This window comes from Thamnophis elegans, chromosome 4, assembly GCF_009769535.1.
Source record: "Thamnophis elegans isolate rThaEle1 chromosome 4, rThaEle1.pri, whole genome shotgun sequence".
Lineage (NCBI taxonomy): Eukaryota > Metazoa > Chordata > Lepidosauria > Squamata > Colubridae > Thamnophis > Thamnophis elegans.
The window spans coordinates 32,387,753-32,402,475 of NC_045544.1; the positions used below are offsets into that span (position 1 = coordinate 32,387,753).

Sequence of the window (14,723 nt, forward strand, 5' to 3'; positions counted from 1 at the left end):
ATTTTTTGAGTCCAGCTTTTTAGATGAGCAGGAGAAAGTAAAAATGTAATGGAAAGCCACATCAAATCCCCCAAAACAATCTTGCCCGTGTGCATATGTGGTCTGCTTGTATGTAGCCTTTGCTAAATCTGGCCATTGAAAGGATTGGAGGCTCAAGGAAAACCTCAGTTGCTGACATCCTGAAAGGTAAGATGGGAGGTGGAAGTGGTGGTAGCCATAGGCTGCCTGAAAGACAGACATGCCTATGGAGAAATGTATTAAGATGTGATATACAAATTCCACCAGAAGCAACAGTTCAACCTAATTGCCTTGGTGGTAATAGACCTAGCATTTCAAGTAACTGTTCTAGCAACTGGTTTTACCCTCTCTGTTAATAGACTTAGCAATTGTTCTAACAATTGGTTTATCTTCTCTCTTTTCCCATTAGAGGCCCATTAGAGGTTGGATCACAAATGAATTTGAATGTGTAATCGCTGGAATCAGGCTTTCCAAAACTGAATGTACTGTAAATTGAGAGCTGTAATCTGGGATTGCATAATAGACTAGGCCCCTGTATATAAAATGTACAAAAATGTACATCTCCTAGGCTGATGGAAAGCTCTTGCTGGTAATAAAAATGAGCTATCTTAGGAAACAAATTGTCTACTGCAAAAAATGGTAGTATTTTTTAGTTAGCAGAAATGAGCCATAGTGGTGCAGTGGTCAGAATGCAGTATTGCAAGCTAACTCTGCCAACTGCCAGCAGTTTGATCCTGACCAGCTCAAGGTTGATTCAGCCTTCCATCCTTTTGAGGACAGTAAAATGAGGACCCAGATTGTTGGGGGAAACATGCTGATTCTGTAAACCACTTAGAGAAGGCTGTAAAGCACTGTGAAAGGCATACAAGTCTAAGTGCTATTGCTATTAAACTGTACATGCGAAAGATCAGCAATAAAACCCAATGAAACGGAATCCCGCACTCCCAATAGCTAAGGGAGGAGCTAAGGTAAACTGACCAGACCTTCAGAAATGCTCTAAACTCAGCCACCAAATTTCTCTGACCACTTTATGGGCAAACATTTTAGGTATTCAATTCATAATTAAAGCCACACTGTCACTGCTTTTCATGTTTTCAATAATTCCACTCTACATGATCAAATCACCTTAGCAGAACAACAGAATTGGAAGGGACTATGGGAATCTTCTAATGCAACCCTCTGCTGAAGTAGATCACCCTATACCATTTCAGACAAATGGTGGTCCAATCTCTTTTTAAAAACCTCCAGTGATGCAACATCTTCTTCCTAATCCACCAGTTCTGTTCACTTGCCCAATACAATCAATTTGAAGAGCTCGTCAACCATTCATTTCTACAGACATAGGTTTCTCTACTAATTGTATGGGCAGCTTATATTCTTGCACTGGGGACTCACATATGAACCTGGCTATTGCACCTGGGTCTATAGGAACAAGGAATTGAATATGCACAAAAAATAAAAGGGATAATAAAATATACTTGCCTGTTGTCAACTGCCAAAGCTCTTCTTAACTGTCTTGAGGTCAAACCTGCTGAACTCTTGAGAACAAGCCCTGCAAACATTTGAAAAGATGAGGTGCAGGCACTTAGCCACTGCTTGTTATGTGGCCTTCAGTTCCACAAGTGTGGCACTTAGTAATTGAGGCCTATACCTTAATGGGGCAAACCTTAACTCGGTGTCCTGGGGCTCCAATACAGAAATGCAAACCAAGACCTTTCTCCTTCTGCTTCTCTGTTATGGGTAGAATTGTACTGTTTCTTTTGCATGGATTGTCACTCACCTCCAAGGTTATGGGGAGGAAGAGTTGAATAGAGTCCATAAAAGCTTTTCCCCTTTTCTCCCCCATGCCTTGTCTCCTCCATTCACCCATGAATTAACACACAATTTTGGAACAATTTCTCCAAATTCTCTTGTGTGCTTGTTCCATTGATTCATTCCTGAATTCACCTGGGAACTGATCAATCAGAGTCAGATCACTCCATCACATATATTTGATTGAAAATCTGACACTCTCTCTCAAACTCTGTGGTTGCCTTGTTTCAGCTTGCAAATCTCTCCATTTCCTGTTGCTGTCCTGAATTATTAAATGCAGCTATATGTTTTTGCATGCAGCTCTCATACTTATCCAGCAACGGATCCATGCCTTCAATGACACTCAAAACAAAAGCTGGAATGATCTGTAAAAAATTATGTTTGCTGACATTCTGTAAACAATTTACAATGAGTTGTGAAAGTCAGAAACTGGTTCTGGGTTCTTCCAACTTCTCCAGAAATCTCTTGTGAGAGTGAAAAAATACCCTTGGGCTCCAGCTATTAAGCCATTCCTGGCTGAGCAGCAAGCTGTGTCCCAAATGCAGAATTATTTGTACTGTTACCCACTTGCTGTTGAAGTTGTTACAATGTTTTAGCAGGTTCTACTGCAACCTTGAGTTCCTCAAAGATAAACTGCCATCTCCATAATCAAAGAGAAGGCCTGATGTTTCTCTGAATAAAGAATAGGAAGCTTTCAAAACTGATACTAGCTCTTTGATGTAGGCCAGGAAGCAGACACCACAGAACTACTGGAACTCTTCTCTACTGTTGGAGGGTATAACAACAGACTCATGAAAGCCTTACTAAGTTTCCTTCTCCATCCTCTTATTCTAAAAAGAATCAACGTGGGGTTATTTTGAGTTTCTCATCCTTTCCTCCTTTCCAAGTCTAAGCAGAGTTTACTATTTTTGCATGCCTTCAAGGTTAGCTCTGTATTCCCACACAAAGTGCAGTTAAAAGTTTCTTCTTGGATTTTCTTAAGCAAGGTTTGGCATCAAAGTCTCAGCAGGACTGTTTTCCTTCGCTGGATTTAACCTCTCTGGTTCACTTACCCTGGTGAATTTGTCTTGGGTTTCTACTTCTGTGAAACGAGCGAGCTTGAGGCTCATAAGTGTTCCCTCTAAGGCAGTGGTTCCCAAACTTGGCAACTTTAAGACTTGTGGACTTCAACTCCCAGAATTCTCCAGCCAGCAGAGCAGAACTGGCTGGAGAATTCTGGGAGTTGAAGTCCACAAGTCTTAAAGTTGCCAAGTTTGGGAACCACTGCTCTAAGGAACAGCCTCCTGCTGGAAATTAAATCGGCTCCCACATTACTGACCTTTTTAAAGCTTCAAAAACCTGAATTGTTTCACATTGCCTCCGGGGGATGGGAAGATACCTTTGGTTTATGTTGTTATTATTCCTTGATTTATTTTGATCTTATAGTATGAATATTTTATTATATATTATATTATTTTTATTAAACAATATGTGATACTATATTGTTTATTGCTATGTGGTCTGAATGCAGTGGCAGGTAAATATCTAATAAACAAATAATAATAATTCCATTTGTCCAACAGAGTTTACATACCCAAGTGATTATCTGACTTTTAATACCACCGACAAAATGCACAGTATGATCACATTAGAAATTATGGCAATTATGCTGTAGTTATATGCTGAAATTAATTCACAATAGATTGTCCCATTTTCTCTGAAAATGGTCAACAACCAAAGAAAAATGCTACCTTTGTCACCATTAAAAATGGTTTAATAGGCAAAAAAAGGGAGATCTTACAGAGAAAACAGAGCTAGAAATCGTATACTGATCTACGGTATGTGAAATAGCACAGCACTACATATATGTGAGAACCAGTTTGGTATAATAGTTAAGGCACCAGTGAATTCTAGTCCAGTTTTGTGTTTATACACAAAACCAGCTGGGACACCTTGGGCCAGCCACTCTCTCTCAGCCCTAGGAAGAAGGCAAGGACAAACTACTTCCAAAATCTTGCGAAGAATACTGTAGGGACTTGTACAGACAGCCATCAGCAATCAAGATTGGCTCAAAGACACAGACATATTTGTATGTCTTATTGAAGAACTGTCCTTTGCTAAGGCTAAGAATACTATTTTGTCAGGAATCAAAGTTTTAACATTTAATGGAAAGCTAGCTCTTAGAAATCATACGAAATGGACATACATGGCTTCAATTTCATCACAAAGTGGACTGCAAGTATTTTCAGTTGCTTTTAAGGGTGGTTCAGACAATGCCTTCCATTTCACACTTTTGTTTCCCCTCCATGTTTTCCTTATACAACATCAACAACAAAGAGTTGAGCAAGGCAAAACAAAATAAATGGACAATGCATTTTGATTTATTTGTCAACCTTCAGGGTATATTAAATCTCTTCCCTTTAGGCAGGGCTGTCAAACTTGGATGTGTCACGTGCTGGCCACGCCCATACTTGGTTTAGTGAAGGAGGGAAAAGTCGCAATATGTCACGTGACGGTGTTGTGACAACGCATGTTCGATACCCCTGCCTTAAGGCATCTCTAAGAACTACGTGGGTGACATATTTGACTAGAATAGAAAATCCTTTTATTCTTCCATTTTAAGAATTTGAGGATTTGTATCCTCAGACTATGAAACAACCACTTGTTTCTTCTACTTAATGCAACATTTAGAAATTACAGCAATAAAGTAGCATATTTATCTAAAGTGGATGCACCTATTCTTCCACAAAGGCTACAATAGATATACATTTTTCTTGCACCAGTATCTTAGCAACAAGACAAAGGCATCTATGAAACTGTTTTTAAGGTCTTTTGTCTACAATTGAGTATGCAAAGGCAAATTCTGAAGACAACAATTTAATAATACCCATTACTTGCAAATAAATAATGTGAGTTTTATGAACCAAAACCCCATTGTGTCTTTTTCCATAAGAAAAAAAATCAGTCATAAATGATGAATGTGTGTGTGTATGTGTGTGTGTATATAATAAAAAATAATAATATATACCATAACATCACAGAAATTCTGAGAGAGAGAAAATATATCTTTCTTTTCTGCCAAAAAGGTAACAATGGAAGAATACATGAAAGCATTTGTTTTTTCAAAATGAAGGCTGATTGATAGCAGTGTTGTCAAATGGAGACCTTTCTTTGCATTTTTGAAGATCCAGTGACCCCTAGTGATATTCTGGAAGGCCGACTGATGCCTGATACAATGCTTGAGAACCACTGATTTGCATGACTGCTTCTACGAATACTTCTTTATCTTTCTTTATCATTGGTTTGCTTCAACTATATTTGGGAAGGAATTTCCAGATTAATTGTTGTGCACAGCTAATTGTTGTTCTCTTACACAGAATTCTACCCAATGCCCCCAGTCCATCTCATGATACATACATACTAATATTAAAGATGTAATTCCGGAATAATAGCAGAGAAAACAACATTCGAACATCCTCTAAAGTTGGGATCCAGACAAGTCACACCAGTGCCTAGGAATAACCATGCCCAATAGCCAAATAACCAAAGATATTCCTCTACCACAAACTCTGCCTATAATTTAAACAAATCAACAAAAATCCAAATGTAAAATGGTCTTTTTAATTACTAAATTAAGACAGTTAAACATTTAAAAAACAAACTTGCAAATAAAACAATAACAAAATGTAATTAAGATCATAGCATTATTAAAAAAAACTTAAAAGAGAAGTTGAAAGGACTGGAGTTTTTGTTTCTTTTTGGTTAGAAAGAAAGAAGGGAAAGAATTTAAGGTTGATAGAGACAACTGAAGAAGTAATATTTTTGTGCATCCCACTGCTCTCGTTTCCCAGGAAAGAAGTGCGTAGTAATTCTACTGAAACACTTGCAGACATATTGAAAGTAATTTCATTAGCAGTACAGGACATTTAAAACACCTATATAAGGATGGAAAATGATACACAGAAAAGATATTCTAGCTGAGCTTGATGAATGAAAAAGCATCTCAATATGACTAAAAGGCTATGAGGTTGAGACTATTGCATGGGGTTACAATGTTTATTATTTCTTTAAAAAAAATCAGAAAATTCAGTTTACATATTTTGATACACAAAAGCACTTGCAGTTTCAACCTTCCGGTCCAGGCAGGGGTACTTTTCATTAATTAAGTCTGTTTTAATTCTGACCCAAAATCAAACGACACACTTGGCAAATGTTGTTGAAATGTTGTACATGAGTTTTGAAAGAGCAAACTTACAACAACCTATGGGTATATAGTAAAACCAAAAAGTGCAATCCAATTGAAAAAGTCATGCTGGGCAAAAGCCAAATATTCAGTCACCGGTTTTAGAATCATCACCAGTGTTCAATGTCCCCAGGGAAATCTTTCCGGGTGCTTCAGCATTATGGAATCCGTTTCTGAAATGAATTTCCTTTAGCTATAGCACCTGTGGACTATATATACAGGTATGTATATATTTTACATATTTCTATATATAAAAGAAACAAAACCAAACCCCCAAACACTGGTCCTGATTTTATTTTGTTAGAACATGAAAAAATGTAGACAAAAAGAGGCCACTTCTGGAAAATAATACTTTAGTTGAATCAGGAGAAAACTAGTTAAAATCACATAATTCTGCATTTTTTTTAAAAAAGGAAAGCACTAGGATAAATTATTGGCACTGAATTACTATTTACAGTGAACAAAGATTTTGCAGTTTACATAACATAAAAACAATGCAGTTTCAAAGTCTTTGATTAAGAAACCCGCCCCCCCATGTGTTCACCTTTCTGTTTGGAGAAGATATTCAGAATTTTAGGACACATAGTTTTAGAAGTTCTCATCTTCTGGCTTCAGTATATTTGGTGCTCTAAGATACTGCCTTGAACCATTCAACCTATGTCGATTGCAAATGGAACACCTGGTAACTGGTTTGCGCAGCCCACCCCAAATTACAGGTTATCACCTGGCTGGTACTGGGGTTCAGTTGCCGTAAAGTAGTCTTCCAGGAAACCCTGTAAGTACTCAAAAGTTGGGCGTTCTTCTGGGTCTTTTTTCCAGCAATGGATCATGAGCTCATGTAGAGAGATTGGGCAATCTTGAGGACATGGCATTCTGTATCCTCTTTCTACCTGTTCTAGGACTTCACGATTATTCATACCTAGGAAATATAAACAATGTTGAAGAGATGTAAAGCATATAATCTGAACAGGGTTGCAATATACCTTTTATTTGAATTTGGATTATTTATTTGGAAAATGGATATTTTCCCAATGTTAATGAAAGTTTTATTGGACAGGCATCCCTATCAACCACTGCTATGTCATGTGTGCTCTATGTAATTGATCCTAAATTATCAGTTAATCACATTAATTGTATCACTACAATTAAAATCCTTAGAGGTATTAAAAGAGGAGAGGGCAGTTCAAACATGGTTCCAGTTTGGGCAATTACAGGCCAGGTGGAAAATAGATCAAAAAATTGGTTTTGTCCAAATTGAGGACAACTTATTTAAACAAATAAGAGATCAAAGTTTAATGCATATAAAGAGGATATATAATGTATTAATACAGATAGATTCGGAAACAGAGTTAGTTAAAGATTGTATGGTAAAGTGGGCTCAAAATATTGAAGAACCAATAATGTTGGTTACATGGGAAAAAATTTGGGTAAGAAATGTGAAATTTACACAAGCTCAAAACCTGAGAGACAATTTTTACAAGATGTTCTATAGATGGCATTTAGATCCTAAAAAGCTGGCTTCTATGTATCCAAATTTACAACCCAAATGTTGGAGATGTGGTTCTCTCGATGCTACCTATTTCCATATATGGTGGACTTGCCAAAAGGTTAAGGCATTTTGGATAAAAATATGGTGGATTATGCAAAATATCTTTAAAAGAAGGATAACGTTTACCCCTCAGTTGTTTTTGCTAGGTATAAGTACTGTCTTTACAGCGGTAGAGACTAACTTGATCCTGCACTTAATAACGGCAGCAAGACTGTTGGTGGCACAATACTGGAAGAAGGAAGACCTGCCTACAACTCAAGAATGGACATTGAAAGTTATAAATTTAGCCGAGATGGCTAAAATATCGGCATATCTTAAAGATCACTCAAATGAGAGATATAAACGAGACTGGAAAAAATGGATTGACTATATACAAAATAAATACGGGACCAAGAAATTCCAGTTAGCCTATGCTTAAGATCAGGAATGATTCAAATTGTTTAAAGTTAGCTTACCAAGAAGAAGCTAAGATCAATGTAGAGATATTATTAATTTCTTTATTTCTTTTTTTTCAATAGATTTTAGACTGTGTTTGTTAAAAATCTATACCGTGTACGGGTTCTGGGAAGTCGGGGGGGGGGAAGGAGGAGGGGGGTCAGGGGGGTCGGGTGGAGGGAGGGAGGGATATATATTAGGCTAGACACGATGTGTTAGATCTCAATGCAATGTGACTTCACATGTATACTGTTTTTCTCTATTTTTTCTTTAAAAATAGGCTAAGCCAAATACATTAACATATAGTGGAAATACACTGAGGGGAGTAGGAGTAGGAAAGAAGAAAGATGGATAGAGAGGGATGGGAGAGAGGGTGGGGGGAGGCGAAAAGGAAGGGGGGGAGTGGATCTGGAGAGAGGAGTGGTAGAGGGCGAGGGGAAGTAGGGTAGAGGGGGATGATGGAGGGAAGATAGAAAGTTGGAGGGTGGTGGAAGAAAGAGGTGTATGGAGAATGGAAGAGGTATATCGGGCTTTCATTTTCTGGGGCATTGTCAACAAGAGGAATTGATGCAATTATTGTTTAATACTGTATGGTGTATACTTGTGAGTGTATGAAAATGAAAATAGAATATATTAAAAAAAAACATCCTAAATTATCAGTGTTTCCTGATTGAATTCTGAAATAGTCAAAGATAGTGTGTTTTTCATGCAAAATATCATGAACCTATCACTTGTTTGGATTTATCAATTAAAATGCTTGATTTCACTTTGGTTCTCTTTTCTTTAATTTGTATTTTTCTCTTACCTGGATATGGTACTCTCCCTTTTGTTACCAATTCTGTTAGTAATATCCCAAAGGACCAAACATCAGATTTTATGGTAAATCTTCCATATAATGCAGCTTCCGGAGCAGTCCACTTGATAGGAAATTTTGCACCTGAAAGACAATAGAAATGATCAGTAAGCCTTTCGTTGTGAATTAATGGCTAATAAACTTATATAATTCATCAGAATGAAAAATAAATAAATAGAAAAGTTTATTCACTACATTATTCTTGTCAAAAACCTTGTCTTATATTTTAACAAATGATCCAATTTGAAACATAATTCAAACCTTTATATCTGACGCTGAAGTCTGAATTTTTGGAGCACAATGCTAACCTTTCTGCTTCTACAATTCTCAAGCATGATTGTATTTTCAAATAAATGAAAGCCAGAACTTTCAAATAGTGTATTTGTATTCATGGGAACCATATTTATGTTCTAAGACCTAATGCTCAATTACTTAAGCATTCTAATTGTTTTCCTGATTATTAAGTCTACAGCCCCATTAATACTCCAACTGTGATTTGGTTAGACTTTGAAGTGTTTTGACGTAGCTCTAAATCTTTATTATGGCTGGTTGCACAATCAGCCAGATGTTTGGGTTTGGCATTTTTATGGCCTATCCTTGGAATATGCAGATACTATTGTTTAATGGTGTTAAAGTTATCATTGCAGGATGTAAGCTGTTCCAAATAAAGCTGCCTTTTGCAATTGACTGATGAAGAACTTACATTGCCACTCTGATTGCTTCTGCCGAGTCGCGCCCAGCCGCCCTGTTCAGGATAACCCGTTCCCTCCTAAATAGGAGGGATACGGGTGATCCTTTGGAGGGCAGGGCTGAGTTCCTCGCGGATAAAGTTGCTCGGTTTTGGGCGGACCTGGACTCCAATCCTGCAGAACCAGCTGAGGCACTAAGGGATAATCTGGTAGGTCATCGCTGGATTGATTTTCAAGCTGTTGCCCCTGAGGATGTGGACAAGGCTATGAGAGCTGTAGGTGCCTCCACATGCGTGCTGGACCCATGCCCCTCCTGGCTGGTTGTTAACAGCAGGGAGGTGACACGGGGCTGGATCCAGGCGGTTGTTGCCGCCTCCCTTCGGGAGGGGGTCTTTCCCTCCGTTTTAAAGGCGGCGGTGGTGAGACCCCTCCTGAAGAAACCATACTTGGATCCAGCCGTTCTAAACAACTATCGTCCAGTCTCCAACCTCCCCTTTGTGGGGAAGGTTGTTGAGAAGGTGGTGGCCTTTCAGCTCCAGCGGTCCTTGGAGGAAGCCAGTTATCTTGATCCATTCCAGTCTGGCTTCAGGCCTGGCTACAGCACAGAAACTGCTTTGGTCGCATTGACCGATGATCTCTGGAGAGCCAGGGATGGAGGCCACGCCTCCATCCTGGTACTCCTTGACCTCTCTGCGGCTTTCGATACCATTGACCATGGTATCCTTCTGCGACGACTGCGGGAGGTGGGGGTGGGAGGCACTGTTTTATGGTGGTTCTCCTCTTACCTCTCGGACAGGTCGCAGTCGGTGTTAGTCGGAGGGCAGAGATCGACCCCTAGGCCCCTAACATATGGGGTGCCGCAGGGTTCGGTCCTGTCCCCCCTACTTTTTAATATCTACATGAAACCGCTGGGCGAGATCATTCAACAGCACGGGATAAAATACCATCAGTATGCGGACGATACACAGTTGTATCTGTCCGCCCCGTGCCAACTCAATGAAGCGATGGACGTGATGAGCCAGGGCCTTGAGGCTGTTAGAGACTGGATGGGGGTTAACAAGCTTGTACTCAATCCAGATAAGACCGAGTGGCTGTTGTGCTTCCCTCCCACTAATTGGCCAAGTGTTCCATCTCTCAGGCTGGGGGGTCAAATACTACGCCCCTCAGACAGGGTCCGCAACTTGGGAGTCCTCCTGGACCCACAGCTGACTTTTGAACACCATTTGTCAGCTGTGACCAGGGGGGCATTTGCCCAGGTTCGCCTGGTGCACCAGTTGCGTCCCTACCTGAACCGGGAGGCTCTCACAACAGTCACTCGTGCCTTTGTAACCTCTAGGCTGGAGTACCGCAATGTGCTCTACATGGGGCTGCCCTTGAAGAGTATTTGGCGACTTCAGCTAGTCCAGAATGCAGCCGCGCGAGCGATCGTGGGTGCACCTCGTTTCACCCACGTAACACCTATCCTCCGCGAGCTGCACTGGCTGCCTGTTGATCTCCGGGTGCGCTTCAAGGTGCTAGTTGTCACCTACAAAGCCCTTCATGGTATTGGATCTGGGTACTTGAGAGACCGCCTACTGCAAATTACCTCCACTAGGCCAATAAGATCCCATAGATTAGGCCTCCTCCAAATTCCATCAGCCGGTCAATGTCGACTGGCAACTACTCGGAGGAGAGCCTTCTCGGTGGCTGCTCCGACCCTATGGAACGAACTCCCCGTGGAGATTCGTACCCTCACCACCCTTCAGACCTTCCGCATAGCCCTTAAAACCTGGCTGTCCTGACAGGCCTGGGACTAAAGACTTCAACCCCACCCGAATAGTATGACTGTTGTGCTTTTTTAACGATGTATTGTCTTCATGTGTATAACTTGTTTTGTCCTTCCCTCCCCCTGAACTGTGAGCCGCCCTGAGTCCCCTCAGGGAAAAGGGCGGCATACAAATAAAGTTAAATCCAAATCCAAATCCAATGATGATTGTATCAATGCCAATGATATTCAATGGTGCCCCAGAAGTTAGGGGCTTGCACCCAACTGCCTATTATTGTTAATGCTTTCTTTTGCCATAGTTGCTCTACTTTATTTGCAGGGTTTTTTGTATTTTGTTGTCTTCTCCAATTCTTTCTCTTCTATTCTGCCATCTTCAAGTACTGCAATGCCCATTATCCAGATGTTTGGCTTTATTGATAATTGTTAAGTCAGGGATTTATATAGCAGATGCTTGTGTGTTTGAATTCTAAATGCTTTGTACATTCTTATTATGGAAGGTTCTTTGAATTATCTACTTTAATTGAAATCACTAGAAATCCTATGTCTGGCTTACCGCTATATTAGCATAATATAAAGCCAGTAATATGTGTAGAGATAATCTAAATAAGCATTTGGGAAAGCATTTTTCCATCTATACCAAAACTTCCTGTTTTATTAAACAGTACCTACCAGTTTGCCATTTCACACACAGGACAAAAAAACCATAAGAATCTCCTCCTTTATGTTTGTCATTATCAAAGTTATTATATCTGTGTTAAAACTATATCAGTTGAAACCTGTTTGTAATGTTCTCCCAAAATGACAATTTGTACATGGCTTAAATTAACCCAAAGAAATTCCAAGTGCCTAACACACAGCAGATCCTCAGAATATATCCAATGTTCCCACTGTTTTAGCTAACTCCAGCTATTTTTGCACTCACTGAAAATTCCATTAACCATTTTGTGTTATACAAACACAGCCTTTCAATACTTTAACCCTTCAATCCCACCTGTATAGCCTTTTAGCCTTTCTAGGAAACATCTAGAAATATTTTAACATGACTTGATTAATCATTTATCTGGGATGAGGCAGGGTACTGAAGATAGAATTCAGAAATTATTTTATTGGCCAATGTACATTGGTCTCTTGCTATGATTTATGGAAAATAATGTTGATAATCCTATTGGCTCTTAGCTATAGTCAGCATAGTTGTTAGAAATCAATTCAAAAAGAATCAGACTGAACTGAAAATTCTATGTCCTACAAATTAACTGGGGATGAGTATCTTAACACCATTTGCTTCCTTTAGTAATGTCTTCAGGGATTCAAGAAAGCTTTGAGGGGATGGAAGAGGCAGGAAGTCAGCCCAGTTAATGTCAAGTAGACAATACTGGTACGAAAAAGAAAAGTCTGTTTTTGAAATTCAGCCTTCAACTCTTCACAGGGGTGTGTACTTTCTGTCTCTAGAAGCTACTGCCAGCCTGTATCACATTTTCCCAGCCAGTCTTCAGTTCCTGCATGTCAAAATCCTACAGGAACACTAGCTAGTTAGATAAACAATCAATCCTCTAGCTGTACCCCAGTGGAAAATCTATGTGGTGGGATCATGGGGGCGCGGAGAGAATGCATGCCAGAGCCTCTAGAATTAAAATACCATGAGCAGCAGCAAAGCATTTGATTGCTGTATTTTAAATATAAAGAGCATATTTAAAGAAACTCTTAATTCTTAAATGTAGTTTATATTATATGAAGAGAAAATAAAAAATGTACCTATGATTGTTTCCAATATACCTAGATCATTTTTCAAACTGATTACAGTTTTCACTATGAAAAGATTTCCTATTTCATACTATATGGGTGAATTTCCAGAATGCAATCAATGCATTTTAACTTTATTTGAAGAGGAAATCTTCAAATCCATTTGTGCAAGCCATAATTGGCCAACGACCTATGAAGATCTCGTATTTAATAGTAAAAATAATTAGTATTCCTCATGTTTTTTTTTAAAAGTGAAGTCACCGTGTGAGATCATCTATTCCAAGATGTGTTCAAAAGCAGCAGATATGCTTTTAAAGGGCAGGGTCCCACCCACTCCCATTTACAGAAACTACTGATCTGAAAGTTGGTAATAAATTATTTATGTTGCTTAAATGTTTGGAGTTCATTTTTTAAAAATGTTTGGAGTTATTAAACTGTTCTAATTGCAATCTCTCTTGCTGAAGACTACTACTATTTCCAAATTTGCCAGAGAGGTCAGAGATAACATAATGATGCATATCTTCTCTATCCAGTGGATTTGGCAACAACAATTCTTTATCTCAAATGTTAAATGTAGATTATATTTAAAACATGTATGCATCAGAAAGACACCCACTTTGGGGGTATGACATTTGCACATAATATTCACAAGTGGAGTATAACAACGGTTATATCAGCCACTCATCCTACCTTGTCTGGCTGTGTATTCATTGTCTTCAATTAATCTTGCTAATCCAAAATCAGCAATTTTGCATATTAGACCATTCCCCACCAGGATGTTTGCAGAACGCAGGTCTCTGTGTATGTAATTCATTCGTTCTATATAAGCCATACCTGCAGCAACCTGTTTAATTCACAATACATGACACACACTAGTTAATAAATACAACTTACTTTCACATGTGTACCTTGGATTAATGACATATTCATATTTTAATATTTACCTGTGCTGCCATATCTACCAGATTTGGCAATTTCAGAGCTCTTCCTTCACCATCTTTTAGGAAATCAAGCAAGCTTCCTGCAATGCAAATAAAAATAGGTTCTTAAATAATATGTGATTGACACAAAATAGTTAATAATTGCATTCATAAACAGTGTTAGTACAATAATAATAAATAGGAATTTACTCCTCCCAAGCAATGAAGATTAAGGGAACGCTGGGAATTTATTCCATGATCAAAGGAACTCCAAAACCATTTCTCTTTGTTTTTTGTTTTTCCCCAAATATCATATTTATATGATGACAAATTATATTTAAGAAGTATAGACTTGTTTTTCCAATGTTGTATTAATAATTCTTTAGCCATTCTCCATATACAAATACAATTCAAAGTTTAAAATCAGCAATGATTTAAAGTCTATCAAAATAATATTATGGATCATAACTCTGGAAAACATGTACTACATGTCTACTTATTTATTCATTGCACATGTCTCCAAAGATTAAAATCACATGCTTGTAATCTTTAGATTAAAGATATAGAAAATGTCAGGTTAATATAAAGTTCAACCTACTGAATTCTAAAGTTAACCCAGAGGCAATTTTCGGTGATTCCACCTTTCCTGTGCAGCCAAAATATTTAAGCAAACCATCAACAGCCACAGCAGATTAAATGTTTATTTCATTTGTATGCTGC

At 38.6% G+C, this 14,723-nt stretch overlaps 1 protein-coding gene across 3 annotated transcripts in view; it reads right to left on the minus strand.

The window, feature by feature from the left end:
• Positions 1 to 5,522: 5,522 nt before the first annotated feature.
• The window catches only part of FYN (FYN proto-oncogene, Src family tyrosine kinase), a 70,819-nt gene continuing 61,618 nt past the window's right edge, over positions 5,523 to 14,723 (minus strand). For all 3 annotated transcript variants that reach the window (XM_032216728.1, XM_032216726.1, XM_032216727.1), the window contains exons 10-13: positions 14,028 to 14,104; positions 13,774 to 13,927; positions 8,842 to 8,973; positions 5,523 to 6,971 (exon numbers count right to left, since the gene is read on the minus strand). In XM_032216728.1, the coding sequence (XP_032072619.1) occupies positions 6,763 to 6,971; positions 8,842 to 8,973; positions 13,774 to 13,927; positions 14,028 to 14,104 (572 nt within the window). In that variant the 3' untranslated portion in view covers positions 5,523 to 6,762. The remainder of the gene's footprint in view (positions 6,972 to 8,841; positions 8,974 to 13,773; positions 13,928 to 14,027; positions 14,105 to 14,723) is intronic.